General features: G+C 30.6%; 3 protein-coding genes across 3 annotated transcripts; all 3 read left to right on the top strand.

Moving 5' to 3' along the window:
* Positions 1 to 229: 229 nt before the first annotated feature.
* Positions 230 to 8469, top strand: LOC8270216 (mucin-5AC). The gene is made up of 5 exons (XM_025158779.2): positions 230 to 473; positions 588 to 962; positions 1200 to 1582; positions 7454 to 7688; positions 7796 to 8469. The coding sequence occupies exons 1-5, from the start codon at positions 296 to 298 to the stop codon at positions 8335 to 8337; spliced, it is 1713 nt and encodes a 570-aa protein (XP_025014547.1). The 5' UTR covers positions 230 to 295; the 3' UTR covers positions 8338 to 8469.
* Positions 8470 to 11638: 3169 nt separating this feature from the next.
* On the top strand, positions 11639 to 13183 carry LOC8270214 (cucumber peeling cupredoxin). Its single transcript, XM_002527145.4, has 2 exons — positions 11639 to 11889; positions 12656 to 13183. Exons 1-2 carry the CDS (start codon positions 11718 to 11720, stop codon positions 12973 to 12975), a joined length of 492 nt encoding a protein of 163 aa, XP_002527191.1. The 5' UTR covers positions 11639 to 11717; the 3' UTR covers positions 12976 to 13183.
* A 136-nt stretch (positions 13184 to 13319) lies between these two features.
* Positions 13320 to 15164, top strand: LOC8270213 (stellacyanin). Its single transcript, XM_002527144.4, has 2 exons — positions 13320 to 14334; positions 14792 to 15164. Exons 1-2 carry the CDS (start codon positions 14145 to 14147, stop codon positions 15094 to 15096), a joined length of 495 nt encoding a protein of 164 aa, XP_002527190.1. The 5' UTR covers positions 13320 to 14144; the 3' UTR covers positions 15097 to 15164.
* Positions 15165 to 16046: the final 882 nt, after the last annotated feature.

Below are 16046 nucleotides of genomic sequence, written 5' to 3'. Positions count from 1 at the left end.
GCAATTGCTTGATTTATTTTTTAAATTTATTTTCTTGGAAGAGGGGTTTTTGAAAACAAATTCTTAGAAGAAGAATGGGTTGTTAATTACAACTATATAATCTTCTCTTGAGTATTTTATTCAATTCCATATCTTTGATAATAAAAAAATAAAAAAAAAAGATTATTAATTATTAGGAGATCCTACTCTATATAAAGGATGGGGTCAGGAATTTGCTGACAATTAGGCTTAAGTTCCAAAACCAACAAAAAGTAGGAGAAAGTTAGAGGCACTAGTAAACAAAAAAAGAAAAAAGATGTCTAAAATAGTCAGTGTAGCAATTTTAGCCATTGCATTTGCTTCACTTCTAAACACCACTACGGCCAAGACCCTTGTTGTTGGAGATGGCTTAGGATGGCTGGTGCCTCCAGGAGGCGACCTCGCTTATGCTACTTGGGCTGCCATTAATACCTTCACCGTCGGTGACGTTCTCGGTACGTGTATCCGGAAATTACTTAATTCATATATTGACAATTTCTTTTATGAATATTTTGTACTTGGAAAGTTACAAAAACAGTGCATTTCTTTTCCTTTTTATTATATTTCAGTGTTCAATTTCACAACTGGACAGCAAGACGTAGCAAGGGTGACAAAAGAAGCATACCTGTTCTGCAATTCAACAAATCCCATCGCCCTTAAAACAACTGGTCCTGCAAATTTTACCTTAGATACTACTGGTGCATACTTCTTTATCTCTACAATGGACAAACATTGCCCATTAGGCCAGAGATTAGCCATATATGTAACTGCTCCTGGACCCTATCCCAGTCCTGGTCCTCACACGGCTCCTTCACCGGTCCCGAATAGAGCCCCAGTGACCTACACCGTTGGAGATGGAATGGGTTGGATTGTCCCTCCTGGTGGTGCCCTTGCTTATATGACTTGGGCCTATAACAAGACTTTTATAGTTGGAGACGTTCTAGGTAAAGTCAATGGTGCAGTTGTTCTATAATCTTTTTCTTTTAGCTTTTTGACAATAAATAGTTAAATAATAATGCTTGACGTATTGTTTTACTTTTATAACAATAGACGTCAAGAGTGAGTATTTTCTAATTAAATTAAAATTTGAATTTTAAATATTCATTTACGTTAAAACTGTTCATGTATTGCTTTATGTTTCTAACATTGAATTGGTGTTTTTCAACTGTTACTTGATGCAGTTTTCAACTTCGTGGATGGACTACAAGATGTTGCTCTAGTGACAAAAGAAGCCTATGAGACATGCAACACCAATAGCACCATCCAAGTCTGGTCGACAAGCCCCGCAAATATCTTACTCAATGCCACCGGTGATTATTTCTTCACTTCCACCTACCCAAACCGCTGCATCTTGGGTCAACAGCTTGCCATCAGAGTGGTAGCCAGCACTGGTACCGGCGGCGTACTGGCTCCGCCTTCTGGCATCGTCAATCCACCTACAAGCAGCAGTAGCATAAGCAGTCTTGTCACAGAGGGTCCTGCAGCTCCCCCAGTTAGCTCGGCTCCATCTCCTGCTGTTGCTGGATTCTTCATTACCCTTGTGTCCATTTCCATGGCTTTGTTCTAGAGGCATTAGCACACCTGTGCACATACTAGCTGGCTATATATACAGTACAGCTTTTATTTAAGTTTGATATTTTTGTTGTGCTCTCCATTGGTCTGTGATTATATCATTGTATTAGTAGATATTGTTGATTATTCTTTTTCGTTGAGATATATATACATATTTATATATAGATCTTGTTGTATATTTTGGGCCTTTTGCCATGGTCATTTTAGGATGATTGTTATTATTTTGCTGTTTGTTTCTTTCTTTGATTTTTTTTTTTTTGGGCTACTTAGTATATTAATTAATTTGAGATTTGAGAACTGCTGAAAACATTTCAATATGAAATCAATCATACAGCCAAGCATGGTTAAATCAATTGATAGTGTCCTAGCCAATTAATTTAGAGCCGGTTCTCCTAACTTTAGTTTCTCTATGGATAGCTCAGGATATAAAATTAAAGTTATCACAATTGAGAACTAGCTCGAGTAATAAAAGTATTTGCAGCTAGAAAATAGACATCTTGAGTTAAGATTCTCACATCTATATTGAATGAGTTCTTATTTTTATAAATCAGAATAAAAAAATTAATTTTACTAATTAGAAAAAAAAAATAAAAGAATTTTATTCAAATTCTCAATTTCAGACATTATTTCTAAAAATAAAAGATTCATTTAATATTTTAAATGCTTTGTGAAGATTTTGAATGCGTTATATTAAATGATCAAATGAATTGAATATATTATATCATATTATTTTTTTATTGTCTAAAAATATATAAATATAAAATATTTGAAATACATAAATGATCAAACAACACTTGGAGAGCAATCAAATCTTTTAACAACAAACATATGAGTAGAAAGTAGGCAAGTGATATCTCTCACTCGGGGCTTCTAGATTTATCTTGGGATTATTAGAATGGTCATTTTGGACTTTTGAATTTACTCTCCAAATTGTTTAAACAGCTTCACATGCCCCATAGTGCAGAAGAATGATTTTAAACCTAAAGTCTAGCTTGAATATATTTTTAGAAGTGATCAACAACAAGATTTGAGAAAAGAAAGCATTTTATGCTTCTGCAATTTTTCTAGCTCTAGTTGGAGGTTTCCTTCTTGATGTTATATTTGGAGCTTAAATTAGATGCATATGTATTGTATTTGTCTTTTCCTTTTTGTATCAGATTCCCTCATACCTATTATGTATATCTAGTAAAAATATTGTCAAAAAAATCATCATTTTTATGCTTTAATCCTTATTTTTTAAATAATAATAAAAGTTCACGTATTATTTAGAAAATATTTACAGTACAATTTTAAAAAAGAAAGGAGAACTTCTTACTTAAATATGATGTATATACTATAATAATTAGGAGAATGATGTTTATATATGAGCATTTTTGCACTTCGATATTTGATGATTAATAAATACTGTACTATTTAAAATTAATGAATATATATTAATCATTTATTGATTTGGTTTATATATAAGTTAAGCCTAGATAAGAAATTTTTGAAAAGAAATAACTGTAAAAAAAATACAACTCACAAAATGTAATACTTTCCACTCGAAGATCAACAAAAGAAATTAAAAAGATTTAGATCTGAATCTTTTATAGATATAAAAGTTGTAATTTGCAATCTTCTTCACCAAGAAGGACACCTGAGGTCCGTCTGGTAAATTTCTGTTAGACTATTAATAAATGCCAAGCCTGGTTATGCTTATGAGTCCAACAACTTAATAATTCCGTTCTTATATTATAAAGCCCAACCACGGCAAATAAATAAAGCCCAATTTTCGCATGCAGAAGTGCATTTTTCAGTGATGAGTTTCCCCTTGGAAGAACTTATTTTTCCTGTAATTGTATCATGATCAGAATCTCAGGTCGCACATTCAGTATGTTCATTCTTGTATTTACATAGTCTTTTGCTTTTGTTTCTGGTACTTCGAAGTTTTGGAGTATCTTCATATATAATAATTGGAAGGAAAAGCGAGGAGGAAAATTCTACAAACTCATGCATCCTAGTATTTTTCTGCTTTCAGACTAGTATTTTCAGATAGCCAGATCTTGTTATTATTATCACAACTCGTGCATCTTGAGCTGTGATTGTTAGCATGCATCCTGTAATGATTACAAGATTTTTGTAGGGTAGAGATTTGTTGTGATCGCATTAAAAGGCATTACCAATTTCAGGTTTTCTCATGAAAATAAAAATTCTTGGAGAACCATTGAAAAGGAAGTTGATCACATTTATATATATACATACTGCCTTATTTTATAATGGGCTTCTTCATTGGGGATCTTCCAATTACTTGAAATGCGTTTGGATAACATCCTTTTTCGATTGGGGATCTTCCAAATTTATTTATTTATTTATTTATTTGTTTGTTTATTTATTCATTTAGTTGATAAACTAAGAGTCCCAATGAAGACTACTTAATAGGATAAATTACAGCCATCGGGTTGGAAACGAACAAATTTATTTAGGACTGTTTACATTTCTGAAAGTGGCATGTATAACCAAAACTCCATAGAGATCAATTGGGTCCTTTTATTGGGACACAACTCTTCCACTTTTATAAGAAACTTAATTATATGACTAATTAATAAGGTAAGAAGAGTAACTTTTGAATTTAATTGATTTGTTAAAAGACTAGCAAAAGGGTTGGCAAGCAAGAGAGTTCCTTTCAGGGGTGGAAGTGAAATGAGATTGGCGGCCAACGCAGAGTACCAGAAAAGGGTTTTTCAGAACAATTTTTTATGAACATACTTTAATTTTTATAGATTAGGAGGTCTTAGCTGTTTGATTCTTCTTTCTTTAAGCCATACATGTGCTCTGCTGACTTGGAAGACATTATATATACTAGTGGTACTTAATACAAATTATATAAGAGTTCATTGGCAGTAAAAAGCTGTTGTATATACATGTATGGCTGAACTCTTAGTTATTTTAAATAGATTACTATTTGATAGAATTATTTTGATATGTAAAAGAATGTTAATCTTTGAAAAATATGCACTATTAGCTGTAAACACAAGTCTAAATAATTCTTTTATAGGAAAATTAGTAAATAATATTATTAATAAAAATATAATTTCTTGAGTTTATGGAATCTTCTAGATACATCAATATTTACAAAAGTTATTTAGTCTAAAGTTAGGCATTAGATTGCATCATGCTGATCAAAATTTTATAAACTGCAAAGAGAATTTACAAATTTTTCCTATTTTTGAACCAAGTTTATACTCTTTTATGATAGCAGATTAATGATAAAAAAAACCTGTGTATTTTTATTATACAACTTTCCTATATTACAAACAAAGAAAAAGAAAAAAGAATATTTCTTCGTCTACATATAAAATGAGTATAGAAAATTAAGACTAGAAGTTCGTGCTACCTCTACCATGAGATTGTATTTTATTATAACAAGCAAAAATCATACAAGATGATGGATGTGAGAAAAATAAATTAAAAAAATTAAGATTTATTTTAATATTAATATATAAAGTCTGTTTGATTCAGCTGATGACTGATAAATTAAATCGTTGAGTAGAATTTTATTAGTTGTTACTGTTAGTATGTTAAACGACTATTGAAAATATAATTTATTATTAAGAATATTTTATTTTATTATATTATTTTTAACGGTATAAATTAATAAAAATAACTTATAATAATTAAAAATATTATAGTTAGTTTTTTTTAACTCAATTGTATTTATTATTAAAATATTTATAAAAATTATTTTAAAAGTAGAAATTTAAATTTAGATTTTAGTAATAAAAATTTCTAATTTTAAATATTACAATTATTTAACTATTAAGAATAATTTTAAAATATTAAAATTTATATGAGATCTATTGTTAATAATTTTAATAAGGATAATAGTGTCTAAATAAATAAATCAAATCAAATTAGCTATCAATTGATAAAAAAAGCTCTAAAATAGAGCTGATACAATCAGTAGCTGATTGGGACTAAATTAACTATCAACTGTTGTTTCTTAAGTTTTTACGAAACACTTTAATATAATTGTTAAGTGAGAAACAGCTATCAGCTGAATTAAATTTCTGAATAAAATACTCTGATAATATATTTTGACTTTTTTCATATGGCAATTATCGTACCTGTATAAAACATAACGGTGTAAATTGATCCAATTAGCATACATATTTAATAAATAAAATAAAGCATGAATAGCGTTGTAAACTTGTAAATTCCCTCACACATTCCTTTCAGACAGTCAAATGCTAAATTATAACATATAGTCAAAAGTATAGACGAAGAATTTACTCTTCATTGCAGCATTTTATTTTACTTTTAACTTCTTTAAACCCGGGCTTAATGATGATTTAGTGAGTTTGTTAATTTATCAATTCAGTTCAGTATTTGATTAATATTATGAAGGTTGATTTATTAAATAAGATGATTATTACATATCTAAAAGAGGGTGCTTTGCTCTGTTAATGCTCACATATTGGAGCAATATGCATGCTGTCTCAAAAGATGAAATAGTCAACCCTCAATGCCACTACTTTTGGATGATAGTCACCGGTGTATTTAATCGGTCATAGATGTACATTTTGATTTAAATAAACTTTTAAATTTAAATCTCTTTTTTCTTATTTCATGTATAAAAAATAAAAATAGTGTTTTTTTATTTTATTCGGTGAAATATAAATATAGTATTTATATCTATAAATAGTCTTATCTAACCATCAAATCTCTCTTTTTAAGACTAATTTTTGTTTTTCTTTTGATATTTTATATTTAAACTCCTTGTTTTATTAATTAAAAAGAAAGAAAAAGAAAGAGAAGGAGGCATGAACCCGTTTTTATGTGAAATTAATTTTTTTTCTATTGATATTTATTTTATACCCTCTTAATGAAAAGTCAAATTTGACTCTCAAGTTATTATATATCAATATATATATATATATTAAAAAAAAATTTCTCACTATAAAACCATATCTAGTGTCCATTTTTTTTTTGACTTGGGTTGGTACAAACGATTTCAGATTGTTCTAGATAGTTGCAAGAAAAAGTAATTAATTTAAAAAATGATTAAATTTATTTTATTAATTGATTAATGATTGAATTTGAATGTTGAGATCTTAAGGTTCTAGAGATCAGAATTCGGACTCCAACTGATGAGAAGTAATTAATTTTCCTACCATGTGAAGCATTTGTCTGCCTACTTTTTGTCATTGAATTATTTCTGCATATGCCTTAAGTTTCTAACTGTTACTAATTTCCATTGAGCTCATTATTGATATCTTTGGACGATTTGGATGTATCCTCTGCTAAACTAATGTGAAACTTATATAATTTTAGATTATGATTCCAAGAACCCACACTGGAATTAATACAAAGTGGTGTTAGAATATAAAAGTCCATGTGTCCAAGTTCACATGCTTCTTTTCCACCTTTGGATACCCAGGAAACTTCCATGGCACCAATTTCTTCCAAGATTGTGGCCCATTCACCGGTAGCATTACCATTATTTAATTGGTCAAAACTGCCTCATTTCACACTGCTAACCAAAGAAAAAGCCAAAAACAAAAGAAAGTCATCGACTTGTAAACGTCCTTTAAAAGTCTAAGGTTTGGTAGGGTCCTGACGCGGAAATCTCCTCAAATAATTTCCCCCGAGTCCCATATCACAGCCGCCCTTCACGAATTAGCCTAAACTCGATCAGACCTCTGAAAACCAAACGCGCGTACTCCATCTGACCGCCCAAAATCAGTCACGTGCTCATGCCATTGTCCTTAAGGCCTCACAGCTCTGTCTATAAATTGGCAAATAATTGGCCTTAAACATCTCACAGTCGTTTTGTACAAAGGAAAAAACAAAGTTGTAACACTCCACAGGACAGCAGCAAGAGTAATTGAAAAAGAACAGGGGCGACCTGACCATAAACAACACAATATCATCAATGGCAAGAACATCAAGTATGGCATTTCTTGCTGCAATTATTGTAGCTGGTTTTGTTCAGAGCTCGATCGCACAGACAACAACCCATGTGGTGGGTGGTGCTGTGGGCTGGACCATTCCTCCCGGTGGCGCTACAGTTTATTCCACATGGGCTGCGAACCAAACATTTGCCGCTGGTGACGTTCTTGGTAAGAATCAAAGAAATGTGATATATGTTTTAGACTTTATTATATATTATAAGATTGGACAATGGATCTGAATGTGTGAATTTTTCTTTTGTTTATTGTTTGTGCAGTGTTTAACTTTGCAAACAACATACATGATGTGGCTAAGGTTTCAAAGGCTGATTACGATGCTTGTGCATCAGCCAACCCTATTTCACTGGCAATCACTAGTCCAGCAAGAATCACTATCAATGCTTCCGGCGAACACTACTTTATCTGCAATTTTACTGGTCACTGCAGTGCTGGTCAGAAGTTGATGATCAATGTTAGTGCTGCAACAACTCCAGCTCCAGCCCCACAACCATCATCTCCTTCACCTCCACCTCAGTCCACCACTACACCTGTTCCGGCCCCATCCCCTACTCCTGTTTCAGCACCCTCTTCCACTCCAGTTTCTGCACCAACGCCATCTTCCACTGCCACTCCACCAACCACCACGGCAACTCCACCTACCACCTCCACCACTCCTCCATCCCCAACCACCCCTTCTTCCCCATCTCCTGCAGGTGCCAATGCCCCACCTCCATCCGACAGCTCTGCTAAATCACTTGGTGTTGCTGGTCTCTCTGCTACTTTCTTGTCAATTGTTGTAGCTTTCTTGTACTATATGTGATCAAGAATTGACTAATTAAATTAGTATTAGTGCGGGTCTGTGTGTGTGTGTGTTATTCATTCCGATTTGTAATATTGTCATACAGATTGAGTTTTTCACATTCAATAAAGCTGTTTTTCACATTTCAGCTAATTTGATTTTGCAAAGTCTTTTTGTGTACACAGTATATCATCGGCGATACCTCATTATTGCAATAAAAAATATATATATTTTCTGGAACTTGAAAAAGGTGCATCATTCCTAATATGCACCGGTTACTGCTTAAATCAATAGTCTATTAGGTGAGTTTTCATTTCTTTTTTTTGTTATGACCAATATAAATATAAAAAGATAATTATCCCTGTCATATAATGTAATCCATGCCAACGGAACTCCCATCAATTAAAAAAAAAGAAAAAGGTGCATCATTCATAATATGATCTCCAATCTTGCAGACCCATTTCGTTATATATTTGTCAGGTTCTTGACGTCTGAATTACAAATACGAAACTTAAGTGTAAACAATCGGAATTGAAAATTACAAAGATTGAAACTATGGAAATATTCAAATACAATTTGTTCACATCTTACCTAAATGTCTTGGGTCCATAATTAACTGATTTGAAAGGCTGGTAGATATATGGTTGCTCAGCCAACAATTGACGCCTTTGAAGATATTTACTGCACATAACGGAAATGAAGGCTAATCAAGTCATCTAGGACGGCCTTATTAGGTCATCAAATTAAAAAAGAGCTGTGCTTTTTCCATACATATTTGAATATCAGTTTTTTATTACATCTTTTATTTTTCCTATTAATTATGTAATTTATGGCAACTTCTTTTTTTTTTTTACACACCACATCCATCAATCAGTCATTAGTAATCATCCAAAGTGATTAATAAATAATGATAAAAAATGACGGTGCTCCACATTCAAAGACTTGAGAAGGAGATCAAACTATGCCTTTGAGACTTCAGATGCTACAGAGATTAATCGTCAAAGGTAAAATTTCTATAACAAAAAAGAAAAAGTTAACGGTCATTTGCTTCGTGGAGAAGTATGTAGTCTGATAGACGAGAAAGTCTGGCCCGGGTGTACCCCTTGAATAAAAAGTAGCGCGTGTGTTTTGCCCACTAATTCCCTCCTCCTTGACATTTGCTAATTATGTGTGGACTTGTCAGATTTTCATGTTCCAAACGTGTCAAAATTTGTATATATAGCTTCATAGTTAGATTATCCTAAATGATAAAAGTAGCTTTAAATGAACAGCCATATTCATTAGATCAAACGACGCCGTTGAATTACCAACATCTCTGACGACACTTTACCAGGGGATCTTTATTTTGCATTATCACCAAATCCTAATTATATTTTATTTAATTCTCATGCACGACTTCTATTTTATTTCTTGTTTTAAATTCTGTATGATAGTATTATTGTTTAGCCGAGAGTTTGACGTACCAAAAATAATTTTATCTCTTTAGTAATATCCTTACAAGACTAATATTTTAAAGCAACCCACATTTGTAAACTTCAATCGACAACATTGATTACTAAGAAAAAAATATGATTTCGCGTTAACCGCATATTTTTTCTGACTAATTATTAATTAAATTTTAAATTTTATACTTTTTAATAATTTTATTTAATTATTTTAAAATTTTAAAACAAATATTTATATTTTTGATTTATTTTTAAAAGTATTTTTCAATAATTTTTTAAATTTTACAATAAAAAACTAAAGTGGCAAGTAATTATGTTTATTCGAAACAAATTAGCGAGTCAACAAAATATTTATTGTGTTTAAACATAATATATATAAAAGGATGCATATGTGTAGTAGTAATTTTTAAAATTTTACGATGAAAAAAACAGCGTGACAAGTCAATTATGTTTATTCAAAAAAAATTAGCGGGTCAGCAAAATATTTGTTGCGTTTAAATGTAAGGTATGTGAAAAGATGCACATGTATACTCATAATTTTTAAAATTTTATAATGAGAAAAACGGTATGATAAGTCAATTATATTTACTCAAAAAAAATTTAGCAAATCAAAAAAAATCTATTGCATTTAAATGTAAGATATATGAAAGAATGCACATTTGTAAAACCTGAAATAGTCATATTGTTAAGTCTAAGATAAATTATTTTGTTAATTCAAATTTTTTTTTTAAGTAGAATTGAGTTACCATGTTATCTTTTTTATCATAAAATTTTAAAAATTGACATTCAAAAATATTTCTAAAAAATTAAAAATATAATTATTTATTTTAAAATTTTAAAATAATTAAATAAAATTATTAAAGTTATAAAATTTAGAATTTAATTGATAATCAAGTCAAATTTTTATAAAGAAAAAAAATACTTTTCTATTTTTCTGCGTGTCACCTATTTAAAAAATAATATTTTAAATTTGATAACTTATAAAATTCTTTATATTCAATAATCTCTAAAATCCTAGATTTATCACCAATCATAAGTATTTAATACGTAGTATTTTTCATCTAAATATATCCACTGATAATCAATCTTTAAAAATCTATTAATTAATAAAATTATTAATTTAAGAAGATTAAATATAAAAAGAATGGACTATATGTTGGTTATCATTGTCGTTAGTTGCAATTGTTAATTTTTATGTACATTTCACAATAATGCTCTGTGGCTGTATGCTATGCAGAGTGGCCAAATCTTGACACGCACCTTTCTTTCACGCTGCTTAATTTGTTTAATCATATTGTGGAAAATATCGTCCATACTACTACACTTAAAATTAAAAATATAATTTATAATTAAAAAAATTATAATTTAAAAATTTATTTACTGAACTTGACATCTGCTCCACTTATATATTAAATCTATATATAAATTATATAATTTATTAATTTCAAATAATAAAATATTTATCAATCATATAAAAATATAAAATATTTGTAATATTTATTTATTTTATTGTAATATATACAAAGAATCTGAATACATTCTTTCTATAATATAACTTAATTTTATTAATAATAGTAATTTAAAATATAATATAATATTTTTTCTTTATATATATATATATATATATATATATATATATATATATATATATATATATATATATATATATATATATATTAAGATATGGCATCAAAAGTGAAGAGTGAAGTCGAAAATATGTGGCAGCAAACACACGTAGAGTCGCTTATCAATGTCTGAAATCATAAATAAATGATATTAGAACACGTAATACGTCTAAAACGAGAGGACTGGAAGACATATGGCAAATATGCATGCGCAATCTCTTGTCATATGCTTTTAATCTCTTCCATATATTTATTTATAATACAATGCCAAAAGACAGCAGCAATTTGTGCATTCCGGGGTCGACCTGTAGAACACATATAATATAAGAGAATGGGTCGCCGGTGGATTGGGTTCTTGATAGTTTTGCTGCCTTTACTGGACAGCACAGCCGCTGCAACAAAGTTTACAGTTGGAGATGGTATCGGTTGGGCAGTTCCTTCCAACGCTTCCTTCTACGACGAGTGGGCTAGCGATAAAACTTTCCAGGTTGGTGATTCCATAGGTAACCATACACTATTCCCATATTCTTTTTCCAAGTCTTTTACATTTGTTTTATGTATAATTTTAAAAGTTTTTATTGGGTCTTAAGAATTTAGCATAATAGACTGCACAGGGTGTAATATATATTATATAACTAATTCTAATATTAAATTTAAAAAAATCGATAGCTATAAACTCATTTTCCCAGAGTTACTGGACATGGCTTTTCCGATTTCAATTGTCAATGACATGTGACTTCAATTCAAAAGGGGGGCAGAGAGAGAGAGAGAGAGAGAGAGAGAGAAAGTGATCCTTCTCTGGTTGTAAGATTAATTCATTAAAAATCCAAAAGGGCTTCGCCAAGATTTAATAATTAACTTCGAAAGATGGCGTGTTAATTGAGGTCTTGTTTAACCTGGACAAGGAAATTATTTCCCATGAAGTCATATTTGAAACTTTCTTTTTGCTTCTCTCTTTTTTCAACTCCCCTTTGTTTGGTTGAAACAAAAGATAAAATCTTTTCAAATTGATGCTCTCATGTGTCTTGAATATGGTGATCATAACCAAAAGTTTCTAGGAAATTTAATTTTACCCATTAGTGTAAAATAGGTGTGTTTTGTTAGAAGGGTAAAAGAAAACGAAAGAAAGAAAAATGTGATGTCATCGGGTCGCTGATCCTCACTTCATCACCATGCTAATCTATCCAGTTTTTACTACATGTGTCTTGCCATGGATTAATTAACATATCTGACCACTGGGTATATGTTTTTCTTTCTTTAAAACATCAGTATTCAACTGGTCGGAGGTACACAACGTATTAGAGGTAACATCGAAGTCTGAATACGATAACTGCACAACAACAAATGGAATACTCAGGCAAACTAGTCCTGTAACTATCGATCTGACAGCAAACTCTACTCTCTACTTCATCTGCACCGTTGGACAACACTGCGCACTGGGTCAGAAGGTAACAATCAAAGTTGGAAATGGAATATCATCTCCATCACCATCATCGCCATCAAATTCTGCAAATCCTTCCTGCAGCGCTACTGCCTTGTTTACAGTTCTCACTGCTGCTGTCATATATTTCCTGCGTTCCCTTGCTTAAATGTCTCGATAAAAGCCAGAAATTATTTCAGTGCATTCGGTATTATTGTCTTGTAAATTGGAATTATATAGTACCGTAATTTCGTTTATGTAGACTATTTCTGCTGCAGGTTGTAGCTTATTCTAGAGTGAGAAATGTGTCAGCTTGTGATGTTACAGTAATCTGCATCATTAATTCTATGTAGTAGGAATTATATAGCTTTCCTGAATCGAGTATCACAAGCTTACTAGTTTTCGTTGATACATTGGGACTAGGATAATAGAAGGAAAATTTTGTGTGCATTAGGAATCTCTTTTTTCTGCAAATTTCGTTAATATTCTCCGACTGGTAATGGAACTTTAATTGAAAGCAATTTGATGTCCTCTCCTAACTGTTCCATTTCCGGCAGGGGTTCAGCCCGGATAAAATTTAGTAACAATATTGCAAGAGATTCCCAGTTCTCATGCTTTTTTTGCAGGAAACCTGCTCTCTGAACATTTAAATTGATCTTTACGAAAAAAGTGGACTAGATAAAATAATTTATTAAAAAAATAAATCTATTAAATTAAAAAAAGTCTATTTTAAACACTCTAACGACAATTTTAAACATGTTTATAACATACGGATAGTTTTTAGAGATTTCTAGATACGAAAAGATCCTAAGCTCACTTTTAAAATGATATTTTTTTGTGATGAGTAAGAAAAAAAAATGAATTTCTATGGATTTTGGAGAATGTTTAATGATTAAATTGATAAATTACCGTTCAAGATCACTTTACATTTGTCAATTGTCAAGTGAAAGAAGCAATATCATTTTTGTAAATTCAGAACCTAATGCTTGGATTTATGCAGGATTTGACCAGGTTGAAAGAAGGTTGAGAAAGGGAAATATTAAGGCATCCATAATTTGACCTGAAAAATTCATCTGCATTGACAATGTCAGATATTCCTAGCAACGTATCATAGCTTCCAATTGCAACTGATTGAACAAGCCTTAATTTGTGACCAGCCCTTCTCATATAAATAACTTCTCTCTTACGTCTGGAATCTACATATACTTGTCTAAAGCATATGCAAATCCACTAGTTCTCACACCAGTTTAATCATCTTTGCTATTTCTTTGCCAATTGCTCAAATTCACAGCTTGAATATTGGGGGACGAACTGAGGAACACAGAAAAACAGAAGAACATGGCTGGCAGCCGAATGATGGGTTTGGTGGGATTCTTGGTTGTTGCAGTGGGGTTATTACAAGGCGCAAATGCTGCTACAAAATACACAGTTGGAGATAGTTTGGGATGGACTGTCCCTCCCAGCAATTCTGTTGGATTCTATGAGGATTGGGCTAACAACAGGACATTTCAGATAGGCGATTCTCTTGGTAAGCTTTCTAGCTCAATTTCTTTATTACAAGCCTCATTATGCCCTCATTTGATATTATTCACCATATTTATTTATGGATCTCATTTTAGTAATTAGTATCAGTTCTCAAGAAGAATATCTTTTATATAGCTTTTGCAGAAGTATTCTGAAACCTCTATTTTTACAAGTTTTTGTCATTGAATTATGTCAATTAAAAAGTATTTTCTCTCTTTTTCAGTTCTCTTATTAAAATATATACACTTGGAACTTAATTCAAGTGACCATAGTATTTGGTTTTGAGAGTAAGATATTCTGGGTTTGAATTCCTCCGTCCTTATTTAATAAGTTTTTGTCTTTCACTACCTTCCATGATCCCTTGGCCCTCCCGTACTATTAATCTTATTTCATCTTTTATATATATTGTAACTAATGCTCCTATCTAACGATTAATATCACATATATATCCATTTGATCAGTGTTCAACTGGACTGGGACACATACAGCAACTGAAGTAGCATCAGAAGAGGAATACAATAACTGCACAAAGACAGGAATAGTGATAACAACGAGCGGAGTAAATGTCCTTCTTTCTGCAAACGGTACTCGCTACTTTGTCTGTTCAGTAGCCACAAATTGTGAACAAGGTATGAAGGTGGCTATCAGAGTCGGAAACGGCGTACCACCGCCTCCACTTCCTCCCTCTGCCGCTCCTTCACTCACCATCGGTTCCTTGACTGCTGTGCTCTCCTCCATACTCATCTTGTTCTTCAGTTATATGTGAAATGTTTCTTGGTTAACATTGGATCATGTCTTATTGCGGATTGCAGTTGATGATTCTTTCTTTCTCTCTCTCTCTCTCTCCTGTCTTTTCTATTTTTTTCTTTTTTTTTTATTCAGTCTTTTCTATTTTTTCATGATGCTGTAAATCGTTTTAATTATAATGAAAAATATTAAAATACTTTTTATTAATGCACTTAAAATTGCTATGGATTAGTTTAAAGTTGAAAATAAGTACGAAAATAGAAATGGAAAGGAAGAGAAAAATAAAATAAAATAATTATATTTTATTTGTTGTATGGTTGAATATGAAATAAAAATTAAATTTATTTATTATTAATACTAATAATAATTTTTTAAAGTCAATAATAATATTTAATTATAGTAAAAAATAATTAAATTAATCTATAATATTATTATATATAATAAATATGTAAAAATAATATTTATATGAACGATAATATATTATTTTATTTATTTGACTATTTATAATTAATTTAATTTAATTTTTATAAAAAAAAATTATTCATTAAAAAAAAATTCCATTAATGGAATAATTCTCTTTTATAGTGATTTTTGATAAACTAAACATCGATAATTAAAATTACTTATTCTAATTTTCATTTTCATTTGAGGAACTAAACAATGTCTTACTTCATTAATACTTTTAATCATAATGGATAAAAGTAAAATTTGATTTACTGATCTTTTAAAAGGATATCTAATTTGAATAAAAAAATCTCTCTAATGTTACACTAATTTTAACATGAAATGAGTAATATAATCTAATGGTATGGTAGACTTCCCGCTTCTTTATTTTCTTTTTTGTTGTTGTAATTAATTTCTTTGTATATGAAATTTTTAGATATAATAATTACTGGTTTGCTTTTTCTTTTTTGGTTATTTCCTTATTTGGAAAGTTCTTTTACGATGAATTTAATTGGTTTACTAAAA

This window comes from Ricinus communis, chromosome 3 (genome assembly GCF_019578655.1).
Source record: "Ricinus communis isolate WT05 ecotype wild-type chromosome 3, ASM1957865v1, whole genome shotgun sequence".
NCBI lineage: Eukaryota > Viridiplantae > Streptophyta > Magnoliopsida > Malpighiales > Euphorbiaceae > Ricinus > Ricinus communis.
Note: the sequence above shows the minus strand (reverse complement) of the source record. Positions and strands in the feature narration are given on the sequence as shown.